The sequence below is a fragment of the Lemur catta genome, chromosome 4 (assembly GCF_020740605.2).
Source record: "Lemur catta isolate mLemCat1 chromosome 4, mLemCat1.pri, whole genome shotgun sequence".
Taxonomy (NCBI): Eukaryota; Metazoa; Chordata; class Mammalia; order Primates; family Lemuridae; genus Lemur; species Lemur catta.
In genome coordinates, this window is record NC_059131.1 from 88,331,996 (window position 1) to 88,352,390 (window position 20,395).

Below are 20,395 nucleotides of genomic sequence, written 5' to 3' on the forward strand. Positions count from 1 at the left end.
ATATATTGGATACCTGCATAAACAATCCCATTAAAAAGTGGGTAAAGGATCTGAATAGATATTTCTCAAAAGAAGACATAAAAATAACCAAGAAGCATACGAAAAAATGTTCAACATCACTAATTATCAGGAAAATGCACAACAAAACGACGATGAGGTATCATCTCACCCCAGTTAGAATGGCTACTATCAAAAATACAAAAAATAACAAATGCTGGCTTGGATGTGGAGAAAAGGGAACTCTTATACACTGTTGGTGGGAATGTAAATTAGAACCGTGTTATGGAAAACAGTATGGAGGCTTCTCAAGAAACTAAAAATAGAATTACCATATGATCCAACAATCCCACTACTGGGTATTCATCCAAAGGAAAGGAAATCAGTATGCCAAAAGGACACCTGCATCCCCATGTTGACTGCAGCACTATTCATAATAGTCAAGATAGGAAATCAACCTAAATGTTCACCAATGGATGGATGAATAAAGAAAATGTGGTGTATATATATACAATGGAATACTATTCAGCTATAAAAAAGAAGGAAATCCTGTCATTTGGAGCAAAATGGATAGAACTGGAGGTCATTATATTAAGTGAAATAAACCAGGCACAGAAAGACAAATATCTCATGTTTTCACTCATATGTGGAAGCTCAGAAAGGTGATCTCATGGAGGTAGAGAGTAGAATGATAGTAAACAGAGGCTGAAAAGGGGAGAGGGATGAAGAGAGGTTGGTTAATGGGTACAAACATACAGTTATACAGAAGCAATAAGTCCCAGTGCTTGATGGCACAGTAGGGTGACTATAGCTAACAATATACATTGTAGTTTTAAAAATAGCTAGAAGAGAAGAGAAAATTTGAAATGTTCCCAACACAAAGAAATGATAAATGTTTGAAATGATAGATATCTTAAATATCCTGATTTGATCATTACACATTGTATGCATGTATCAAAACATCACGTGTATACCATAAATAGGTATAAATATTATGTATCAATAAAATAAATGAAGAAATAAAACACTATAAATATTGAAATGAGAATATTGGAATAAGATGATAGTCAGAAAAGGGGATGGTTGAAACTAGATTTGGGAGGTGGTAAAAGTGTAGGGATGTGGGAAGAGGTGGCTAGAGTAGAATGAAGGAAAGATCATTGGAGATAAAGAGATCAAGTAACTGAAAGGTCAAAATGTTAGATGTAATAGCTACATAGAATTTGAAGTCACCATGAGCTAGGATGGGAACAGTATGAAAAGGATGGCAGAGATCTTCAAAATGGTAATGTAGCTGAACTATTTTGATGTCATGTGCTTCAAAGGAGCTCAGAGTTTTGAGGGAGTAGGGAAAATAAATGATAAACAACTACAAATATTTTGGAGGTTGCCTGCCAGTTTTATTGCCCTTATATTATGTAAAGTAAGCAATTAAAAACAATCAGCAAGTGAGAGGCTACAAAAGCATCCTTTATGAATACATAGGTTTCAATTACAGCAATAAAGTAAAGGAAACACTCAGAAAATAGACGAGTGCCAGGAGACATGGTAGAAAGAATTTGGGAGCTCATAAAGGGGAAGAAGACTGAGTCAAATTAGGAAATAAACAAGGCAGAGGGAGATAAGAATCTGGGTGATGATGAATGACCTGGTACGTTTCCTTTAATTCCTTCTCTGTATGGTATCACAGGTAAAAGAGTGATTTTATTAGAAATGCAAAGAAGTATTAAACTCAGTTCTAATTTTAAGTGTGTTCTTAGAATTGATTAATGTCCTACAAGTACCTGGTAAGAAAAGAAGAAAAATCTTTTCAAGAACACCTCTGAATGCAGCTCATGATGGTATGTGAATTATTTTATGGCACTAATATACAGTTAGTTCCCTGAGAAGTCCAAAAGGGCAAACCATATAAGAGAAATCCAAAGAATGACCACAATGATATCACAAAAAAACGCTTGTATAAGAACCACTTAAGGCCTGAATGAATCATGTCAAATTTACATTGTCACTCAAGGATACCTGCATTTAGAGCGATCTAAAAAATTAATACTGCCTGTTTCTAAGAAACCAAACATTTTATCATTAGTCATAGCCCAATTGGTTAGTGAACTGCATGAGTATTTATTTCATGCTATAACACTTAAACATTAAGAGTTGGAATAAGAAAGGGCTTGAATTCAGAAAAGGCATGGAAAACTTTATATATAAAACCTGGCTATCAATTAATTTAGGGGAAAGGGTTGGTTAATAGGAGTTTTCAACTAACTGCATCAAATCCATCAGGAAAGTCTTTGGGGGAAACAATAACCCAACACACCAGAATAGTAGTTACATGAATGCTAACCATGTGTGGGGGTAAAAGATGAAGCAGGAAAAGCATACTATATTTCGATGAAGGACAGTTTCATTTTATTATACATTTAGCAGTATGATTCACTTAGCTACTATGTGCATACTATCTGTCCAATTTAGTGAAGTCCAGCAGTCTTCAATTTAAAAATAAAAGATGAGACATCTTCCTGAATCATAAGCCGCTGACTTACATACTTCAGGTGACCAGGGAATATGAAGTGAAAAGCCAAAATAGTTTACATTTCATAGCAACAGCTTTGGACAGGGCATTTTATATCTACACACCTATGTATAAACAGACTGCTATTCAAACTATAAACAGTAATACTTAAATACAAAGCAGGGAAAAGTAAACTATAAGTACATGCTAAATAATTTATTAAATACTTCTTCAAGTAGAACAAATGAAGTACTAATATCACTGAATATTTAGAGTAACTGGAAGACACCTGGAGATAGTTTATCTTAGTATTCATTCATTCAAGAAATATTTACTCAGGACCTAAGATGTGACAAGGTACTGTCCTAGATGCTGAGGGTTCTGCAATAAACAAAACAAAGTCCCTGTTTACCATGAAGTTTTCATTCTATTCTAGCATGCTAGTTAATTTCAGGGTTAACCTCTAGAAGAAATTCAATTTTGAAACATTTTTAAAGTACAAATATATAAAACTAGGTAAAAGTGTTTACCTCTGTACTAGGACATCCCTCACCCCAATTCAATTTATTCAACCCTGAAAGAGGTTTTTTTTTTTTTTTTTTTTGAGACAGAGTCTTGCTCTGTTGCCCCGGCTAGAGTGAGTGCCGAAGCGTCAGCCTAGCTCACAGCAACCTCAAACTCCTGGGCTTAAGCAATCCTTCTGCCTCAGCCTCCCGAGTAGCTGGGACTACAGGCATGTGCCACCATGCCCGGCTAATTTTTTCCATATATATTTTTAGTTGGCCAGATAATTTGTTTCTATTTTTAGTAGAGATGGGGGGGGGAGTGTGTCTCGCTCAGGCTGGTCTCGAACTCCTGACCTCGAGCGATCCACTCACCTCAGCCTCCCAGAGTGCTAGGATTACAGGCGTGAGCCACCGTGCCCGGCCCTGAAAGAGTATTTTTAATTAGCTTCCAATTAGAAGAGATTGCCTGACCTGTATTTAGTTTAAGGAATAAGTTTCCTTCATTACTAAGAAAGTCGAAGGCCAGTTACATTCTTACAATCTATTATTAAACACTACAAGGGAACTAATCACTAAAATTATTCACAGTTCACATAAAGGAAAAATAGAAACCTATAAGAAATATAGAGCCTTTCTCATAGTTCCTCTCTAGTCTGCCTAATTCAAATAAAATAATTCTAATCCTAGGCTGCTAAATAGCAGAGAATGCAAAGATTTTCTACTTAGTACTTAAAAAAATCTAGGTGCTCTTCACAGAGAACATCTTCCATCTTTTTAAATTTTCCTTGAGGGTTCAAATGTTCATAACCCATAGCTAAAAGACATGTTATTTAATGACTCTGAGCTTCATTCTCCCTACCTGTTAAAATGATAATAAGCAACACCTACATCTTAATAAGGAATTAAATTAAAGCATAAAAAAGGCATTAGTGCTCAATCATAATGGATGACATCAATTATCATCACTAGTCCAAGTAGTAATATTCTCAATAATAGCTTACATTTATTATTAGCACATCTCCAAAAACATAAGTTGGGAAAGACAATAAATAAGGTACAATAAGGATATTAAAAGATTTCTTTATATTTTACAAGATGATCAACAAGCATATGCTCCTCAAACTAAGCAACAGATTTAAAGTATCAGTAACACTAATGCCACCAATGTCCAGAATTCCTAAAAATGACCAAATTTTGGAAATCTTCAGGAAACAAAATCTTCACTAAAAAGACATATGTTATTTGCTACCCCAAAGACTCAGAAGTATTTCCTGTCTTTAAAAACAAATTTCTTGGCTTTTATTTCAAAATAGAGTTAATAGTAGAACTTAAAAAAACAACAAATAAAGGAGCTATTATCTTCTAGCCCCATTGTGGTCAGATCATATTGGAAATCTCTAATTCTACTGAAAGAAAATTTTTAAAAATTTAATAAAACGATAAAAACAAATCCAAGAAAACAAGCAGAAAAATCTTTATGTTTAATTAAATCTGGAAAGTGATGATGAACTACAAATAAAGAAATTAACAAAGATAAAACTTGAAATAAAGCAAAAACACTAAAACTCTGTGCAACCTTTCAAAGGATTTTGAAGAAAAAAACAAGAAATCTCCAAATGGAGAAGTCACTAAATATCCAAGAACACTCACCCAACCACTGGTAGGAGACCTCACGGAGACCCAGATGCTTGAATCAGCTGAAATAGTACCAAGTTTTTACTGATTACTCTTAATAGGGGAATGGAGCATAGGCTAACTCCATACTATCAAAAATTAAAAATTACTATTATTGATAACTCTACTTATTACTATTACAAATGACTCAAAGGAAAATGAGACTGAGTAATGAGTTCCAAGGTAAATGAAACTTACTGTGCGTGTGTACGTGTAAATGTGTATATTTTCTCCAGTTCTCTTAGTGATGTAAGTCTGATAACATAATTCTTCCTAGTGTAAATATACTGACAGAATACAATCTTCTAAATTAATGTTATAAAATTATTAAAGCATGTAAAATACTTGTTTTTATTTTTTGAGATAGAGTTTGCTATATTGCCCAGGCTGGCCGTGAATTCCTGGGCTACCCCCAACCTCAGCCTCCCCAGTTGCTGGGACTATAGGCACATGCCACCGTGCCTGGCTACAAAATATTTTTAACATGGTTTAGACTAAAAATTTTGAAAAAAGAATTTATTTTAAAAGATAATGCAAATTTATCAACACTAAGTACTTCAGTAACACACAGGAAAAGATGTTCAGTCCTTTGCACTTAAAAAAAAATACAGTTCTTCACTTCAGGCCTTTGAATTATACTAATAATTTTTCTAATCAGAGGATTCCCATATTTCAACATAAAAGAACTGATAACACTTATGACTAAACAAAAGACTCCTTTCTTAAAGATGAGGACTGTTTTAACATCATTGAATAAAAAAACGAAAGTTATCAATTTAATAGAAAACATCTGGTGACACCTAATTCCAAAGAGGCAAAAAATAGGGTTAACAACTAAATGACAATACGGTAATGTTTACTCAATCTCTAGAAGCTGAGAGATACAATAATCTACCTCCCTACCCCAACACACACTGTAACTCACTCCAAAGGTCCCTGTAGTAGAAATAAGACACTCTACTCCTGTAGGAACAGTCAAGAACAAAAAACGAAAGGTTCTATACTTCTATGTTTTTCCCAAGTAACTAAAATATAAAAACTATTTCTGCTTGATACATGTGTGTCAAGTAAGGGAACAAGTAAAACAAGAACTATTTGGTTTGAATCATTTAGACAGACAAGAAGTAAAAAGTAACATTGAATTTTTAATTCACATAAGCATATTCAAGCTACCAAATAAATATTGAAATAGCGAGCCAGCAAATATACTCCAAAAAGGCACATAAAGGATTTAACTGTTACATTATTAGCAATAGCTTTGCAGTATCATATTATATATCTGTAACTTTTTGAATATCATACAACTTTTGAAGTCTTGAGAACAGCAATAAAATAACAAAGATGAGAAGCATAAAAATTTTTAAAAGGGGCCTATTAATAGACAAGGAAAATGTCAGGGAGATAAAGTCAGGGAGAGATTTGAGAATAAATGGTGAAAAGGAATCCCTAATCCAAGACCAGCACTAGAGTAAATGAGAATCCTACTGTCCCTAAAAATATGAAGAAACTTTAAGGATAAAGAAATAATCAAAAATGAATTAGAGAGATTGGCATGTAAAAAACTTCCTTGTGGAAAAAACTGAAACATTTTAGATTTCTATTGCAAATATTAAATGAGAAAACATACCAATATTACCTTTCTTTCGAAAGAGTGTATTCAGGTAATTTTCTGCTTGGTATTCAATCTTATCAGTGTTGGACTGGCCCTGAGATGATAGTTCCTCCGTTGGTGTTGACTGTGAAGAATCAAGAGATGGTATACAATCCTAAAAGTATAAGAAAACAACAACATACAAAATCACTTATTTAAACATGGAATTCCATTAAAAGTGCCAAAAAGTTAATTCTCTAAACGCCCATTTAGTCTTTTGAATTATATCAAGCTATATAGAGGGAACACAAAATTTGGGACAAGAGTCAGGACAAAAGAAATTTAGCTTTGATAGAGGGTCAAAAATAGCCTTATTCTTTAGCAAAATTGTATTAAAAAAAAAGGGGAAGAGCAGATAAAATATACTTGAATAAATTCACTACACAGCATGCCTGTAATGTAATCCTATCAGAGTTTTAACAACAAAGCAGATATGTTTACCCACTAATCTGAACAAAATTGGTATAGGTTCTCAAGTTCCCATTTCTTCTCAGCCCTTCTCACAACAGTGGAAATCAGGACTTCCCACCACATAAGATGCTGCTGGTTGCATAGGTTACGCCCTGTATACAGTAGACACTTAAATATTTCATCATTTACACAGGAGATAATTATGACATCCAAAAGACTTCAAGAATAAGTGAAAGGCTAAAAAATAGCACATTATCCCCTTATTACTGATTCCTAAGAAATCAGATTTTAGGGTGGTCTCAGATCAAAGTAGGCCTCCAAGTTCACCCCTGTATACGTAAATATAAAATAGATCTCAACTGAACTTCATGAGTCAGGGAACAATAAGAAAGAAATGTGAAATAAATAAGCAAAAAAAGATGAGTTTCCTAGCATTTTCACCTGCAAGTTAAGCCTAATGTTAGACTTTTAATATAAGACTTTAAAATACTTTTTTCATTTACCAGATCAAGTATTTAAACTTCCACTGTGAGTGACAAACTTTCAGAACAAATTAGATTAAAAAAATTGTTTTACAATTGTGCATTAGTTTAAAAATAATTTCATAGCACTAAAACTTACACTGACTGCTTCTCTCTGTAGATTACAAAATGAACATTTTTCATCCATAGACCAGTCAGTCAGCTCTTCTGGTTCACAGTCTTTAAAAGAGGGAAAAAATTCATTAAATACACTAACTTTTATTAAATCAAATAAAATTACCACTCTCCACAGCAATGGCTCATATTAAAAAAAAAAAAAAAACTACTAAACAATAAGGGAAGAAGGACTAACTTCAAAATTAACTGATGACATCTATAAAGAAATAAACAGAGAAAGCTGTAAGGAGAGTAATTTTGCACTATTATGGGACAAAACAGCAAGAACAATGAGCTGTCTATAAATTAATAATTTTCCAACAATAGGGTTTTAATTATCATCTAACCTTCTGAAAGATTCAATTTATCATTGTCCATTAATTTTATTTTCACTATGAAAGAAAACAGAACAAAGGTGAAGATATGGAGAGGAAAGGAATAAATTTTGCGCACCACAAAAGACAACACAAAATAGGGAAATGGAAGAAAGCACTAGAAAAGCGTGCAGATTTAAGAAAATGAAATTATGCCCAAGGAAACAAGCAGAAATCTATAGCTCAAAAGTCAGATCAGATTTTTGTTACATTGTTCAAAAGGCTTTGTTGCAAAAGTTAGAGTAAAAATCAGGTAAACAAAGTATATTATTCAATACAAAACATGGATTTTATTTTCAGAAGAATATACCTTATAATTCAACTATTATAATATATTAGAGAATTCTGGAAAACAAAAACATTTCTACTGAAGGAATTTTATGCAGTTATAATAACATTGTCATCCTAACCATACTTGGCTATGGACAGTGATTTTTGAACTTAACCCTTGCGGTAGAAACTCCCCCTGAATTCTTTCCCCAAATAAATCCATACATGAAACTCCAAACATAAAATTATTATCATCTGAGGCAGCTAAACTGTGACTAATGTGAAAAACACTGCTCTACTATAGTAATTTTCTCTTGCACTTTTGAAATACATAATGAATTTGAATATATGTTTCTGCTAAATTATACAGAAAATAAAGTTTACTGTTTTTGGAATCATAATGAATAAATACTAGTTAGGATCAGCCCATAGGACCCCCCTGAATCAAGCCAGATATACAGATCAGAATAGATGATAATACAAATTGTTGGAATATAAAGAGGGCAGTAATATCTCCCTTTGACTTCTTTAGTGGTACACAAATATAATACTAATATTCACATAAACTTGGAAAGGAAATGTAAGGGCAGTGTACGGTTCTAGAAAGATAAGTGACTTTGAAGCCTCTTAAAATCTGGGATGGAATCCCACTTACGAAGTTGTAAACTTTTCAAGCTACACAGTTTTTTGTTTTAATTACCTCATGTAAAATAAGGATCACATCACCTAACTTCTCTGTGGGTCAAAAGAAAAAATGGGAAAATACTTCATAAACTATAAAACACCATGAAAAGGCTAGTTACAAACAAGGCAGAATTACTAGTCACTGTTTTTTTTAATCCTGTACCAGTGTACATGTGTTTAATAAGGTTAATTTGCAGAAGACAGATAATTTTAATTAAATATATGCTTAAGAAAATTGGTCACTTTCTGTAAACAATCTGACATATCAAAAAGCTTAAGCAATCTATACTGTTAAAAATCCAGTCCTTATAGAACTGTAGTTATGTAGGCTTACGTAGATTTCAACCTTTCACTCCCTGTCTAGAAAAGAATCACATATACAGACTCTTGACTGTAAGATTGGCACAGGGTCTCTTACTAGGAACCATAGCTTTCTAATCAATGGAATGAATGGGGGAGAAGTGATAACAGGCCATTCCAAGCTGAAGCTTTAAAAGGCATGGCAAGTTTCCCCCAGTCTTCTTGAGTTTCCACCTTCCAACATAAAAGGAACTTGCCCCATTAAGTCATTATACTCCTCCAATCTCGGACCTGAAGTTCTTGTGGAGAAGATGTTAACCCCATCCAAAGTTTGAAGTCCAGCTGAACCAGATCACCCATAAGCATATAATAGACTTTGGAATTGTTTGAAATGCAGCATTATTATTGCAAAATATGATTCATATCCCAAGCATAATATAATTTTGATAGGTCAAGGAAATCTTACTCCCTTTTTTTTTTATCATGGCCTTATGAAAGGATTTTTTAAAAATAGCTGGTAGACCTGGAGAAGAGGTATTTCTGAAACAGTTGTAAGGTTTCAAGAAGTTTCAGTGATAAATATGTTGACTCAAGCGACAGCTTTAGATTAATTAATTGTCACTTGTAAAATAAAACTCAAGGCATGCTGAGATTATGTCACTTATTTTAGTTATTTTAACAGGAATTCTTCAAGAAATGTTAATCAAAATAAATGCCTACATAAGTAAATGGCACTGAAAAATCAATTGAATACATAAAGGCCATTAAATTTCGCAGAGCTCAAAATGTACAGACTAACTTACAAATATTTAATAATTACTCAATCTACATTAACGTTGGATTTTGAGTCAAAATAAACAATGGCGGGATATATTTTTTCTATTTGGGAAAACAGATTTAAAAAAAATCAACTCTAGGCCAGATATCCTCTCCTCTCTCCAGGTTATCTTATCATGTCACTAAATATTAAATAAATACCAGAATAAAACATTCATTTTATCTACCAAAATTTGACAATGAATCAGATGTTCTTCTCTAAAAGAAGTTATCTCTCTTTTTTTGAAGCTTTAATATGTGAAGGTATAAGTTCAAAAAACATTAATTATATACCTTACAGAAATACCTTTATCAATAAAAAGCAATGTCATAATGAAAACTGATAACAAATGACTGACAAAGGTCAACCTTCCACCACGGATATATTCTCCTATAGTTAAAAGTCTGGCTACAATCATTTTGCCTAATCCAGACTTTGAAATCAGAGAACCTTCACACTGAACCATGGGCTTCTTTACATACTAGAAGTGGCGTCAGGCAAGCTAACCTCTCCTGAGTTTCAGTTTCCTTGTTTGTAAAATGAAGAGAATAATAACAGCATCTTAAGGCTGTAGTAAAAATTAAATTAAAACATGTAACACACGTAAAAAGTTGAACTTGTTTTCTTCTAAATAACCTCATCTGTTTTTAATATTTCTGTTCTTTTTAGTATCCTTTATCCATAGGATATAAATTTAGAGTTCCCAGAAGCAAAACCCAATGAGAAATGAAAAAGGAGAATATTAAACGAGATTTTTGGGCTGGGCGTGGTGGCTCATGCCTGTAATCCTAGCACTCTGGGAGGCCGAGGCAGGTGGATCGCTTGAGGTCAGGAGTTCAAGACCAGCCTGAGCAAGAGCGAGACCCCATCTCTACTAAAAATAGAAACAAATTACCTGGCCAACTAAAAATATATATAGAAAAAATTAGCTGGGCGTGGTGGCGCATGCCTGTAGTCCCAGCTACTCGGGAGGCTGAGGCAGTAGAATCACTTAAGCCCAGGAGTTTGAGGTTGCTGTGAGCTAGGCTGACGCCATGGCACTCACTCTAGTCCGGGCAACAAAGTGAGACTCTGTCTCAAAAAAAACAAAAACAAAAACAAAAACAAAAACAAAAACAAAAACAAAAACAAAAAAAACAAACAAAAAAAAATGAGATTTTTTATCAAAATCATGAAACACTGATTATAACTGTGTTGATTTGGGGGGAAAGATACTGAACAGTGGGCAATGCAATTAAAAAATAATTTTTCATTATGAAACTACATACTAACTATATTAAAAGTACAGAGAAAAGAAAAATTATTCATAATCCCATCATCCAAAGATAATAATTAACATTTTGCTACAGATTCTTCCAGTCTATATTTTATGCCTTCTTAAAAATTAGGATCAGCTGGTTCTTTGAAAAGATCAATAAAATTGATAAACCTCTAGCCAAGCCTGGCTAGTCAATTAAGAAAAAAAAGAGAGAAAACACAAATTTCTAGTATCAGAAATGAAAGAGGGGCCGTCACTACTGATGCTATGGACATTAAAAGGATAATATTAATAAAAGAACATTATGAACATTATGTCCACAAATTTAACAACTTTAGATGAAACGGACCAATTCCTCAGAAGACACAATCTATAATACCATATCTCACACGAGGCAAAACAGATGACCTCAATAGGCCTGCATCTATTAAAGAAATTAAATCAATAACTGAAAACCTTCCAAGACATAAAGCACCAGCCCAGATGGTTTCTCTACAATCCGTTTCAGAATATGGAAGTAGAGGAGACATTTCCTCACTTATTCTATGATTCCATCATTATCCAAATACCAAAACTTATCTGAACAGGCACATCACCCAAGAAGATATACAGATGGCAAATGAACATATAAAAAGATGTTCAATATCGTGTCATTAGGGAATTACAAATTAAGACAATGAGACACTGCTACATATTTATTATTAATAGAATCATTAGAAATCTAAAACACTGACATCAAAGACTGGTGAGAATGTGGAGGAACAGGAACTTTCATTCATTGCTAGTGAAAATGCAAAATGATACAGCCACTTTTCAAGAGTCTGGCAGTTTCTTACAAATCTAAACATAGTCTTTTTACAGTTTAGGTCTCTGCCACAACTACTCAATTCTACTATTGTAATACGAAAGCGGCCATAGCCGTCAATGAATGAGAGGGATTATGTCCAGTAAAACTTTATTAACGGAACAATTAAGTTTGAACTTCATATAATTTTCACATGTCATGAGATGTTAATTCTTTTCAACTATTTAACAAAGTAAAAACCATTTTTAGTTCACAGGCCATTCAAAACAGTCAAGACACTGGATTTAGCCAACATGCAACAGATTGTAGACCTGATATAAATAATCCCTTTGATATGTGGACACACCTAGAGAAAAATCAATAAACACCTGTCAACCTGTTTCCACAGGCCTACTGCACTGAGGTTCATGTCACATACAATCTGTTCCTACTGAGTAAATTTTTGCTTAAAAAGTCCTATGATGGCAGGAGAAGTGCATTTAGGGCAGATGGAAGAGAAAGAGAGGCATAGAGTACTGGGAACTTTTCTGAGAGCCGTAAATGTGTGAAGTTCATGACATTTAAAGGTTTTTGGAGACCTCAAAGAAGAGAGAATAGATATGCTTTCCTCAAAAGGACAGAGTCGTGAGACAGACAAAAGAAGATAGAAAACTAGGACTCCTATTTTGTTTCCAACAAATTAAAAATTAGCAGCACTCAAAACCTTCTTTCAAAACCACTCAAACTTGGCGTGGTTCTGAATCAAAATTCAAAAATTAAAATGTAAACCTCCCAAAACACTAGTGTACATGATACATAAGTCTTCAACTTTCACACACATGGTGTGCCAAAGTTGATTTTTAAGGTATTAGGATGAAACTTAGAATATATTCTTCCACAGAAACAACAGCAGGTTTGCAAATTAAAAGTCTATTAAATTAAATGTATATAAATACTATGCATTTAATTTCATAATTAAAAGTAATTTAGAATGATACAGAAGAATCCTTTGTTCTCTAATGTATTTGGTTTCTAAGTTGAGAATAGTGAGTAACAAGGGCTCAGATTTCCAATGGTTTATCTAAAAACATATACTAATTTAGATTCCTGCATACAAATTTGTATAGTGAGGAATATCTATACTCATAGTCCTAGCATCTAAGTAATAAACCATTTTTAATAATGGCAACAACAAAGGAAGCACACTTACGTAGAACAGGATGAGAAGAAAGCTGGAGATGTCTATAATGAATAGCTTCTACATGCTTTTTTCAAGAGGCTCTAAACCTTGATAGTACTGGATTAAATTCCCTTCAAAACATATAGCTGTCTTCACCCTTGCACAGATTCAGGTTTATTATTATAATACCATTACTCTTTAGCTATCAACTTTGATTAGAAACTTTTTTAATTCAAAAAAGCTAGAAAAAAGATGAAGAATTTACCTAAGGCTCCTGGAGAAACAAAGTTTGAATGTTTGGGGTAAAAGGTCAACGAAGCAAGTATGTACCTATGTGTGAGCAAAAGAATGCCTGAGATTCAAAGTTTAGCTAATTTTATAACTTCCCCCCCTCCAAAAAGCACAAAAGAGAACATGAAGTACAAGATCTATCTGAAAAAGAATGGAATGGATATACAGCAATGGGATATTAAACGAATTAATTAGCTAAGTTAATTATATTATTTCCACAAATCCTGTGCAGCCATTAAAAATGATGATCTAGAACTTTATATACCCAAATGATATATAAGTGAATAAACACAATAGGCATAAAAGTGTGTGTGTATACACAAACACACATACATTCTGTATATATACATATATACACACACTATGCATACAGTGTACATGATTTTAATAAAAGAATAAATATATGCAAACATTTTGTTTTACATTTATATAAAAATATTAATAGAGGTTACCTCTAGGTAGTGGGATTAGGGGTAATTTTTTCTTTCTGGCTTACCTATGTTTTTTATTTTTCTAAAATGAACATGTGTTACTTATATATAAAGAAATAATATTCTAAAAATAAAATACAGGCATTTATTTCCTTAGAACATTCAGCCCTTCATATAATAACTAATTTCTAAAGGAACATAAACATACATGTATACGTAACTATATAAACAAATAAACAGAAGTGGGGGAAGTTAAGAGTGAATAAGTACGGAAGAGTAAGTAAACTGCAACCTGGGTTGCCAGAAGGCAAGGAAGTGCATAACAGTGACTTCAAATACGAATACGGAAGAACAGCAAGTAAGAAAAGAAGGCTGAAGAAACATCAAGCATAGGTTAAATCATTGATTCTTTAGATTTTTCCTTTGTTAATTCATAAGCTCAGCAGAAACTAAAATTAGTCAGCATTGCTTAGAAATATTATGTATCAGATAAAAATATTTAATTCAGTGTAAAACTATGCTAAAATAGGAAATGATTAAAATTAAGAGATTTAAGAAAAAGCTTTCCTTAGCCATAAGAATGATAAAACACTGGAGCGGCACATTTTGGAGTTTCAATCCTTAAGGTCATATTCTCCATAGATATCATTCATCTGACTGAAGACAGGTTGTTATAACAGTTCATACGTACTTTTAGCTCTATGATTCATCACTGAATAACCCCTGCTCAACATTAATAAAGAATAAGCAGAAAACTTTTGACTACTCCCATCACCACTATCACTCTCTCAACTTAAAACACTTAGTTAAGGCCAGGTATGGCAGCTCACAACTGTAATCTCAGCACTTTGGGAGGCCAAGGTGGGAAGACTGCCTGAGCCCAGGAGTTCCAGACCACCCTGGGCAACATAGCAAGACTCTATCTCTACAAAAAAATAAAAAAATTAAAAATTAGCTTGTCATGGTGGCACACATCTGTACTCCCAGTTGTTTGAAAGACTGAGGCAGGAGTTTCGCCTGAGTCTAGGAATTTTGAGGTTCCAGTGAGCTATCATCAGGCCACCACACTCTAGCCTGTGTGACAGCAAGACCCTCTCTGAAACAAATCTTTCTCTCTTCTTACTTACACAAAAAAGGACCCTTAGAGATACCTTTGGTCCCAGTAGAAAGGTATCAGAGTGTAATAGAAAGTAACAGAGTTAGCACATAAAACTGATCAGATACAAGATTCAGAAATAATTCAATCAAAAATCAAAATAGAAAATTTATACTGACACTACCCAACGTGTAAATGAATTGTAAGATAAAATTTCAGATACACCTATAAAAATGTTCTCTCCTAGTGCTCTACATTTCTAAGCAAATAATAAAACAGCTAAATTATGGTATCATAGCAATTATATCACAGATCAAAATATTCCATGAGTATTTATGCTAGAGCCTTTGGAAGAGGAGGCTATAACAAATAACAAACAGTATTAGTAAATATAAAACTCTGAACACACAAGGCAGTATTTTGCAGAGTGGCAATCTGAGTTTTAGGCTGCCTGTATCATGAGCAACAGGAGATAACAGCTGCAAACCTGTAACCTACATTACCATACAGGAGCTAGGAGCCCAAGGGCTTCAACGAGCTATTCAAACATTTTTGAATTCTGACTAGTTGCTAGGAATACACAGTTGAACACCATGTCCCTGACCTCAATGTTTAAGGACCTCAAAGATCTTAAAGCCACTGGCAATACATTTAAGATAATCCACAGGTTCTTTAAAAACTAGATGGGAAAAATTAAAAATCACTGTGTCCCTATATTCCCATAGTCCCCATTCCCACTTCAAAGATAGTTTAAGACAATACAGGTTATGTGTGAAAGAAAGTGTTCAAAAATTTGAGAGACCCAATAAAATGAAATTTCCTTATGGTTCTATAATTTATAAAATTGAATAAAGTTCATCAGATATTCTGCACTAGTCTATTATTACATACATAATATGATTAATATCACTGAAAAAATAGTTGGTTAAAATATATAATGCTTTCAATTTACTCACCCATAGACCTGTCTTTCCAATATTTATAAGTTTCAGCAAGAAAAATACAAAGTGTGTTTTTAAAAGTTTAATATTTTTAAAATTATACAATATGTTTGATATTGAAAAAAATCACATACATAAAAAGAAATGAAAATCATCCATAATCTATACTTCAAATATAACCATCATGAATACATTTTTTGCTTTTCTAGTCCATTTACAATAAAAACATACTTTTTTCTATAAAAACAGGATAAATCAGTATACAGTATATGCAATGTAACTTGCTTTTCTTCAATCTAACAATCTTTCTATGTCGTTAAGAAACTCTACTGCATAATTCTTAATGTCTGCATATATTCTACTTCATGGATATAAAATAATAATTTATTAAATAGTCCCTTATTTTTAAATACATAATAGCAAAAAAATTTGGAAATAACCTTAAATGGACTACAATGAGCAGCCTTATATATATAATATATCTTTTGCACACTTATCTGATTATCTTCTTAAAATACTTAAAAGTAAAAATACTATGTAGGTATTTATTCTTTTTAGGTTTTTGATACTTATTGACAAACTGCCTCTTTTAGGAAAATTGTACTAGTAATACATAGGGGCCCTAATTGTACTAAATAATGCACAAAAAGTCCTTTTTCCCAACCATTCCTTAAAATTTTATCACTAAAAATAAATTACTTTCAATTTGATAGTAAACCTTTGTAAGTTGTATAAAATATGATGGTAAGCATATTAGAAAACATTTATAAGCATGTTGCAACACTTTGGGAACATAATCTAATCCTAAAATAATAAACTGTATTCAATTTTTAAAATTTATATAAGAAATATTAAGAATCTCATAGATAGCAGAAATAAAAAATCATAATTTTCAGCAAATATGAGAAAAAGCATTTCAGTACGGTTTAAAGACATAAGTCTGAAAACAAATTGGTAACATCATGATGAAATTACTACTTAGGAATACCCTTTAGATACAAGTTGAAAAGAAAATCAAAGCAAGTCACATCTAGTAAGAAATGTATTCCTGTTAACAAATTTTTTTTTGTTATTAATCATTACCAGCATCAATACTACCAATAACACCACCAAGAATACTTCTCCTTGGAATAACAGCAACAAAGGCTCTACTTATTTTCACCAACTATGCCCGTAAAGAGCCAAGTTTATAGATTAGAAATACGCTGAAAGGCTTAAATGACCTAAACTAGAAAAATTAGACTCTTGACTTTCCTCAATATTCTTTTCTATAAATTCTTCATTGAAAAAATGTTTTATAACACCTCTAGCTTTTTAGGTATTAGAAAGAGATAGCCTGACAAAAACAGATAAAGGGAAGTCAATGTATTATTAGTTCACTTAGCCATAGATTCTCCCTTTCCAATGTTTGTATTTCACTAAGAAAAATATAAAAAGATTATAGAATTTAAGAAAACAGAAATAAAAATTTGGATGACAGCTTTGTACAAGACACTTATTTAAGTGAACATTTATTTAAATTTACCAATTCAATTAATTAAAATTTAATGATTGGATCAATCAATGCAACAGATTTGATATAATTAACATTTTATCTTAATTCTATTTAAGAATAAGTTAGGGCACATAATTTATAAAACAAAAAATTATATCACTAGCTACAAACAAGTGTCTCTATTATGATTTAGTGTAACAAAATATTTTTAAAAGACATTATGTAATCTAAAAATTTATTTTAATTACTAATTTTAAAATATTTTCTAATTAAAATGGTTTATACATTCATGTTTAATATAAAGTTGATGTAAAGCCACAATTTTTCATTTTTTAAATTGGGCAGGAGGTTAAAATTTTTAAGTAAAATTTTAAAAATTACCTTCGAATAAACTGAGGTCTCTTCGTAGCCGTGGTCCATAAAGCCCTTCTAAAATACTCTCAAAACCTGTTTTTCAAGAAAGAAAAGTATATTAACCATAGGAAAGCTTCATTTCGTAATAATTAAAAACTATAAACTCTATATCAATCAGCAAATTACTAATTTAATGTAGGTATTATTTTTCCTCTCCTTGAATTAAGCTGAACTAGGCAATATACAACATAATAAAAAGGCACATGCTGACTACTAGAAATGACATGATTGTAAAGAAATCAGAATATTCAAATGCAAATATTCACTACAAAAACAAGTAAACAACTTTGTCATTTAGAAGTATTCCCGAGTTAAAATATTATGGGCAGACTTCTTAGGTAATCATCTTGTAGAAAAGGGGAAAGATAGTTAGAAGACATGTATTACATTTGTTTCCAAAAATATTAATTAAAAAAATAGCATCTTTAACCTCAATTACACAAATGAGTGAATGTCAATGGGGAGAAACTGCTGCTGTGAAAAGTATGATATATAAAATTTAAACCTATTATAAAACCTAAAACACAACAATTTGTTCACTGCGATGGACAGCCTCAAATTTTAGGAAAAAAAATTATTGAAAATCTTGTCAGGTTAACAAAACCCTAGTTCATTAATTTCCCAAGTATTCTACTTTTTGGACATACTAATTCTAAGATTTTACAACTTCCTATTTTGAAGTCTGTATCATATTCAATTTTAAACAACGAACTACAGGCATTCAAAAAAATGATAAGCATGACAAAATAATTGGGAAAACAAGAAAAAGAAATAAGGTAAACATGTATGGCTCAGGGAGGAAAAAACTAAGGGTGGCAAGACAGACCCTACAAATGAAAGAAAAAGGAGATTTTCTCAGTGGCATTCCTAAATTGTAAAACACTGGTAATACTTTTATAGTAGTATTTCACAAATTACAAGATGCTTTTGGAAATCATTTTAACGTCTCTAAACATTAAGATTCAACTTAGAATCAAGGATGTGTCATAGTCTAAAAGTGACCACATTTTTTCATTTAATAAAACATGAACTAATGACGTATCTTCCAACTAATATCTTAGATTTGACAAAGTAAGGCAGTTATCATGGTATTTGGTAAATATGTACTGAATAAAATCTTTGGGAAATGACTTAGTCCTAGTTCCCATGAGTGGAAATTTCACGTAGAAAAGTGAATGAACTACGTACCACCAGAGCAAGCTTTCAAGAAAACTGTAGAAAACACTTTCATACTGGGTAGAGACTCAGACAGATGAAGTCCAAACTCTATTGCTAAGATATTCTATTTTGTTGTGATCAATGTGCTCCAAAAATATTACTGCAATTACTGTTTTAGGATATTACTCTATGTTATGTTAGACAAAATGTATAGCCTCTCTTGTATAAACTCACTGAATTTAAACATTTCCTGGATTAACGACTGAAGAGAAAAAAGCAAATAAGGAGATATACTTTTGTTCTAAGAGTGTTTCTTAATTCCTCAGTGGATAAGACCAGGGTCCTATGTATATCCTATTAAAATTTATTCACACAGCATAGTGTTGGTGCTATCGTAAATGTTATCTTTGGTTAACAGTTTTGTTTCTTGCAAGTTTATAGAAATTCAATGGATGTTTGCACACTAACTTTGTATCTACCAACAATGCTGAACTCTCTAATTATAATAATTTATAGATTCTTGGAGATTCTCTACATATATAAATATATCATCTATAGATAATGACAGTTTTGGTTTTCTTTTCTTTCCAATCCTAATGCTTTCTCTTTTCTTGTTCTTGCCTTACAGCCTTGCTGGACCTCCACTGTGACGTTGAAAAGTAGTGGTGATAGCAGGCAGGCACCCTTGACTTACACACAATCTAAATGGGAAAGCATTCAAAGGGTCCTCATTAATAAAATGTTTGTTATATTCTTTTAAAATAAATACCACATCACATTAAAGAATTTCCTTCTATTTCTAGCTTGCCAGGAATTTTCTTCTATCATGAATAGATGTTGAATTTTATCAAACTTCTTCTGAATCTACTGAAATAATTTTGTCCTTTTTCTTTTTTAAATCTCTTAATATAATGAATTACAGATTGATTTCTAATGTTAAACCAACCTTCTTCCATTCCTGGGAAAACCTATTATCAGGAGGTATTTCCACATGTTTGCTGGGTTTACTGTCCTGGTATTTCCTTTAATATTATTTTTAGTATTTTAAAATAACTCCTTTTTGATTCTTCAATCTTCTCTATTGTGTATTTTTTTCCTTATCCATTAATTTCTGTTCCTGTTTTTATTTCTTCCTGTTTTTTATTTTCAGTTTATTTTGCTCTTTTTTTTAAGTCTTCTTGAGATGGATATTTAGCTCATTAAATTTCAGCCTTTCTTCTTTTCCAATATAAACACTTAAAGTTATAAATTTCTATCTAAGCCCTCCTTTAAGCTGCATCCCACAACTTTTGATATATTTTCTTTATTATTCAGTCAAAATATTTCCTAATTTCCATTTCAACTTCTTTTTTGACTCATGGGCGTTTAGAAGCATATGTCTTAATTTCCAAATATACAGAAACAGGGTGGATGCAGTGGCTCACGCCTATAATCCTAGCACTCTGGGAGGCTGAGGCAGGAGGATCACTTCAGGTCAGGAGTTCAAGACCAGCCTGAGCAAGAGGGAGACCCG

At 32.3% G+C, this 20,395-nt stretch overlaps 1 protein-coding gene across 9 annotated transcripts in view; it reads right to left on the bottom strand.

The window, feature by feature from the left end:
- LCORL (ligand dependent nuclear receptor corepressor like) overlaps positions 1-20,395 on the bottom strand; it is a 163,301-nt gene that overhangs the window by 98,718 nt on the left and 44,188 nt on the right. For 6 of the 9 annotated variants that reach the window (XM_045550440.1, XM_045550438.1, XM_045550434.1 and 3 more), the window contains exons 2-4: positions 17,692-17,757; positions 7,373-7,452; positions 6,326-6,455 (exon numbers count right to left, since the gene is read on the bottom strand). In XM_045550440.1, the coding sequence (XP_045406396.1) occupies positions 6,326-6,455; positions 7,373-7,452; positions 17,692-17,757 (276 nt within the window). Of the gene's footprint in view, positions 1-6,316; positions 6,456-7,372; positions 7,453-17,691; positions 17,758-20,395 lie in introns of all 9 variants that reach the window. The other 3 variants (XM_045550437.1, XM_045550439.1, XM_045550435.1) reach the window with 1 other exon arrangement.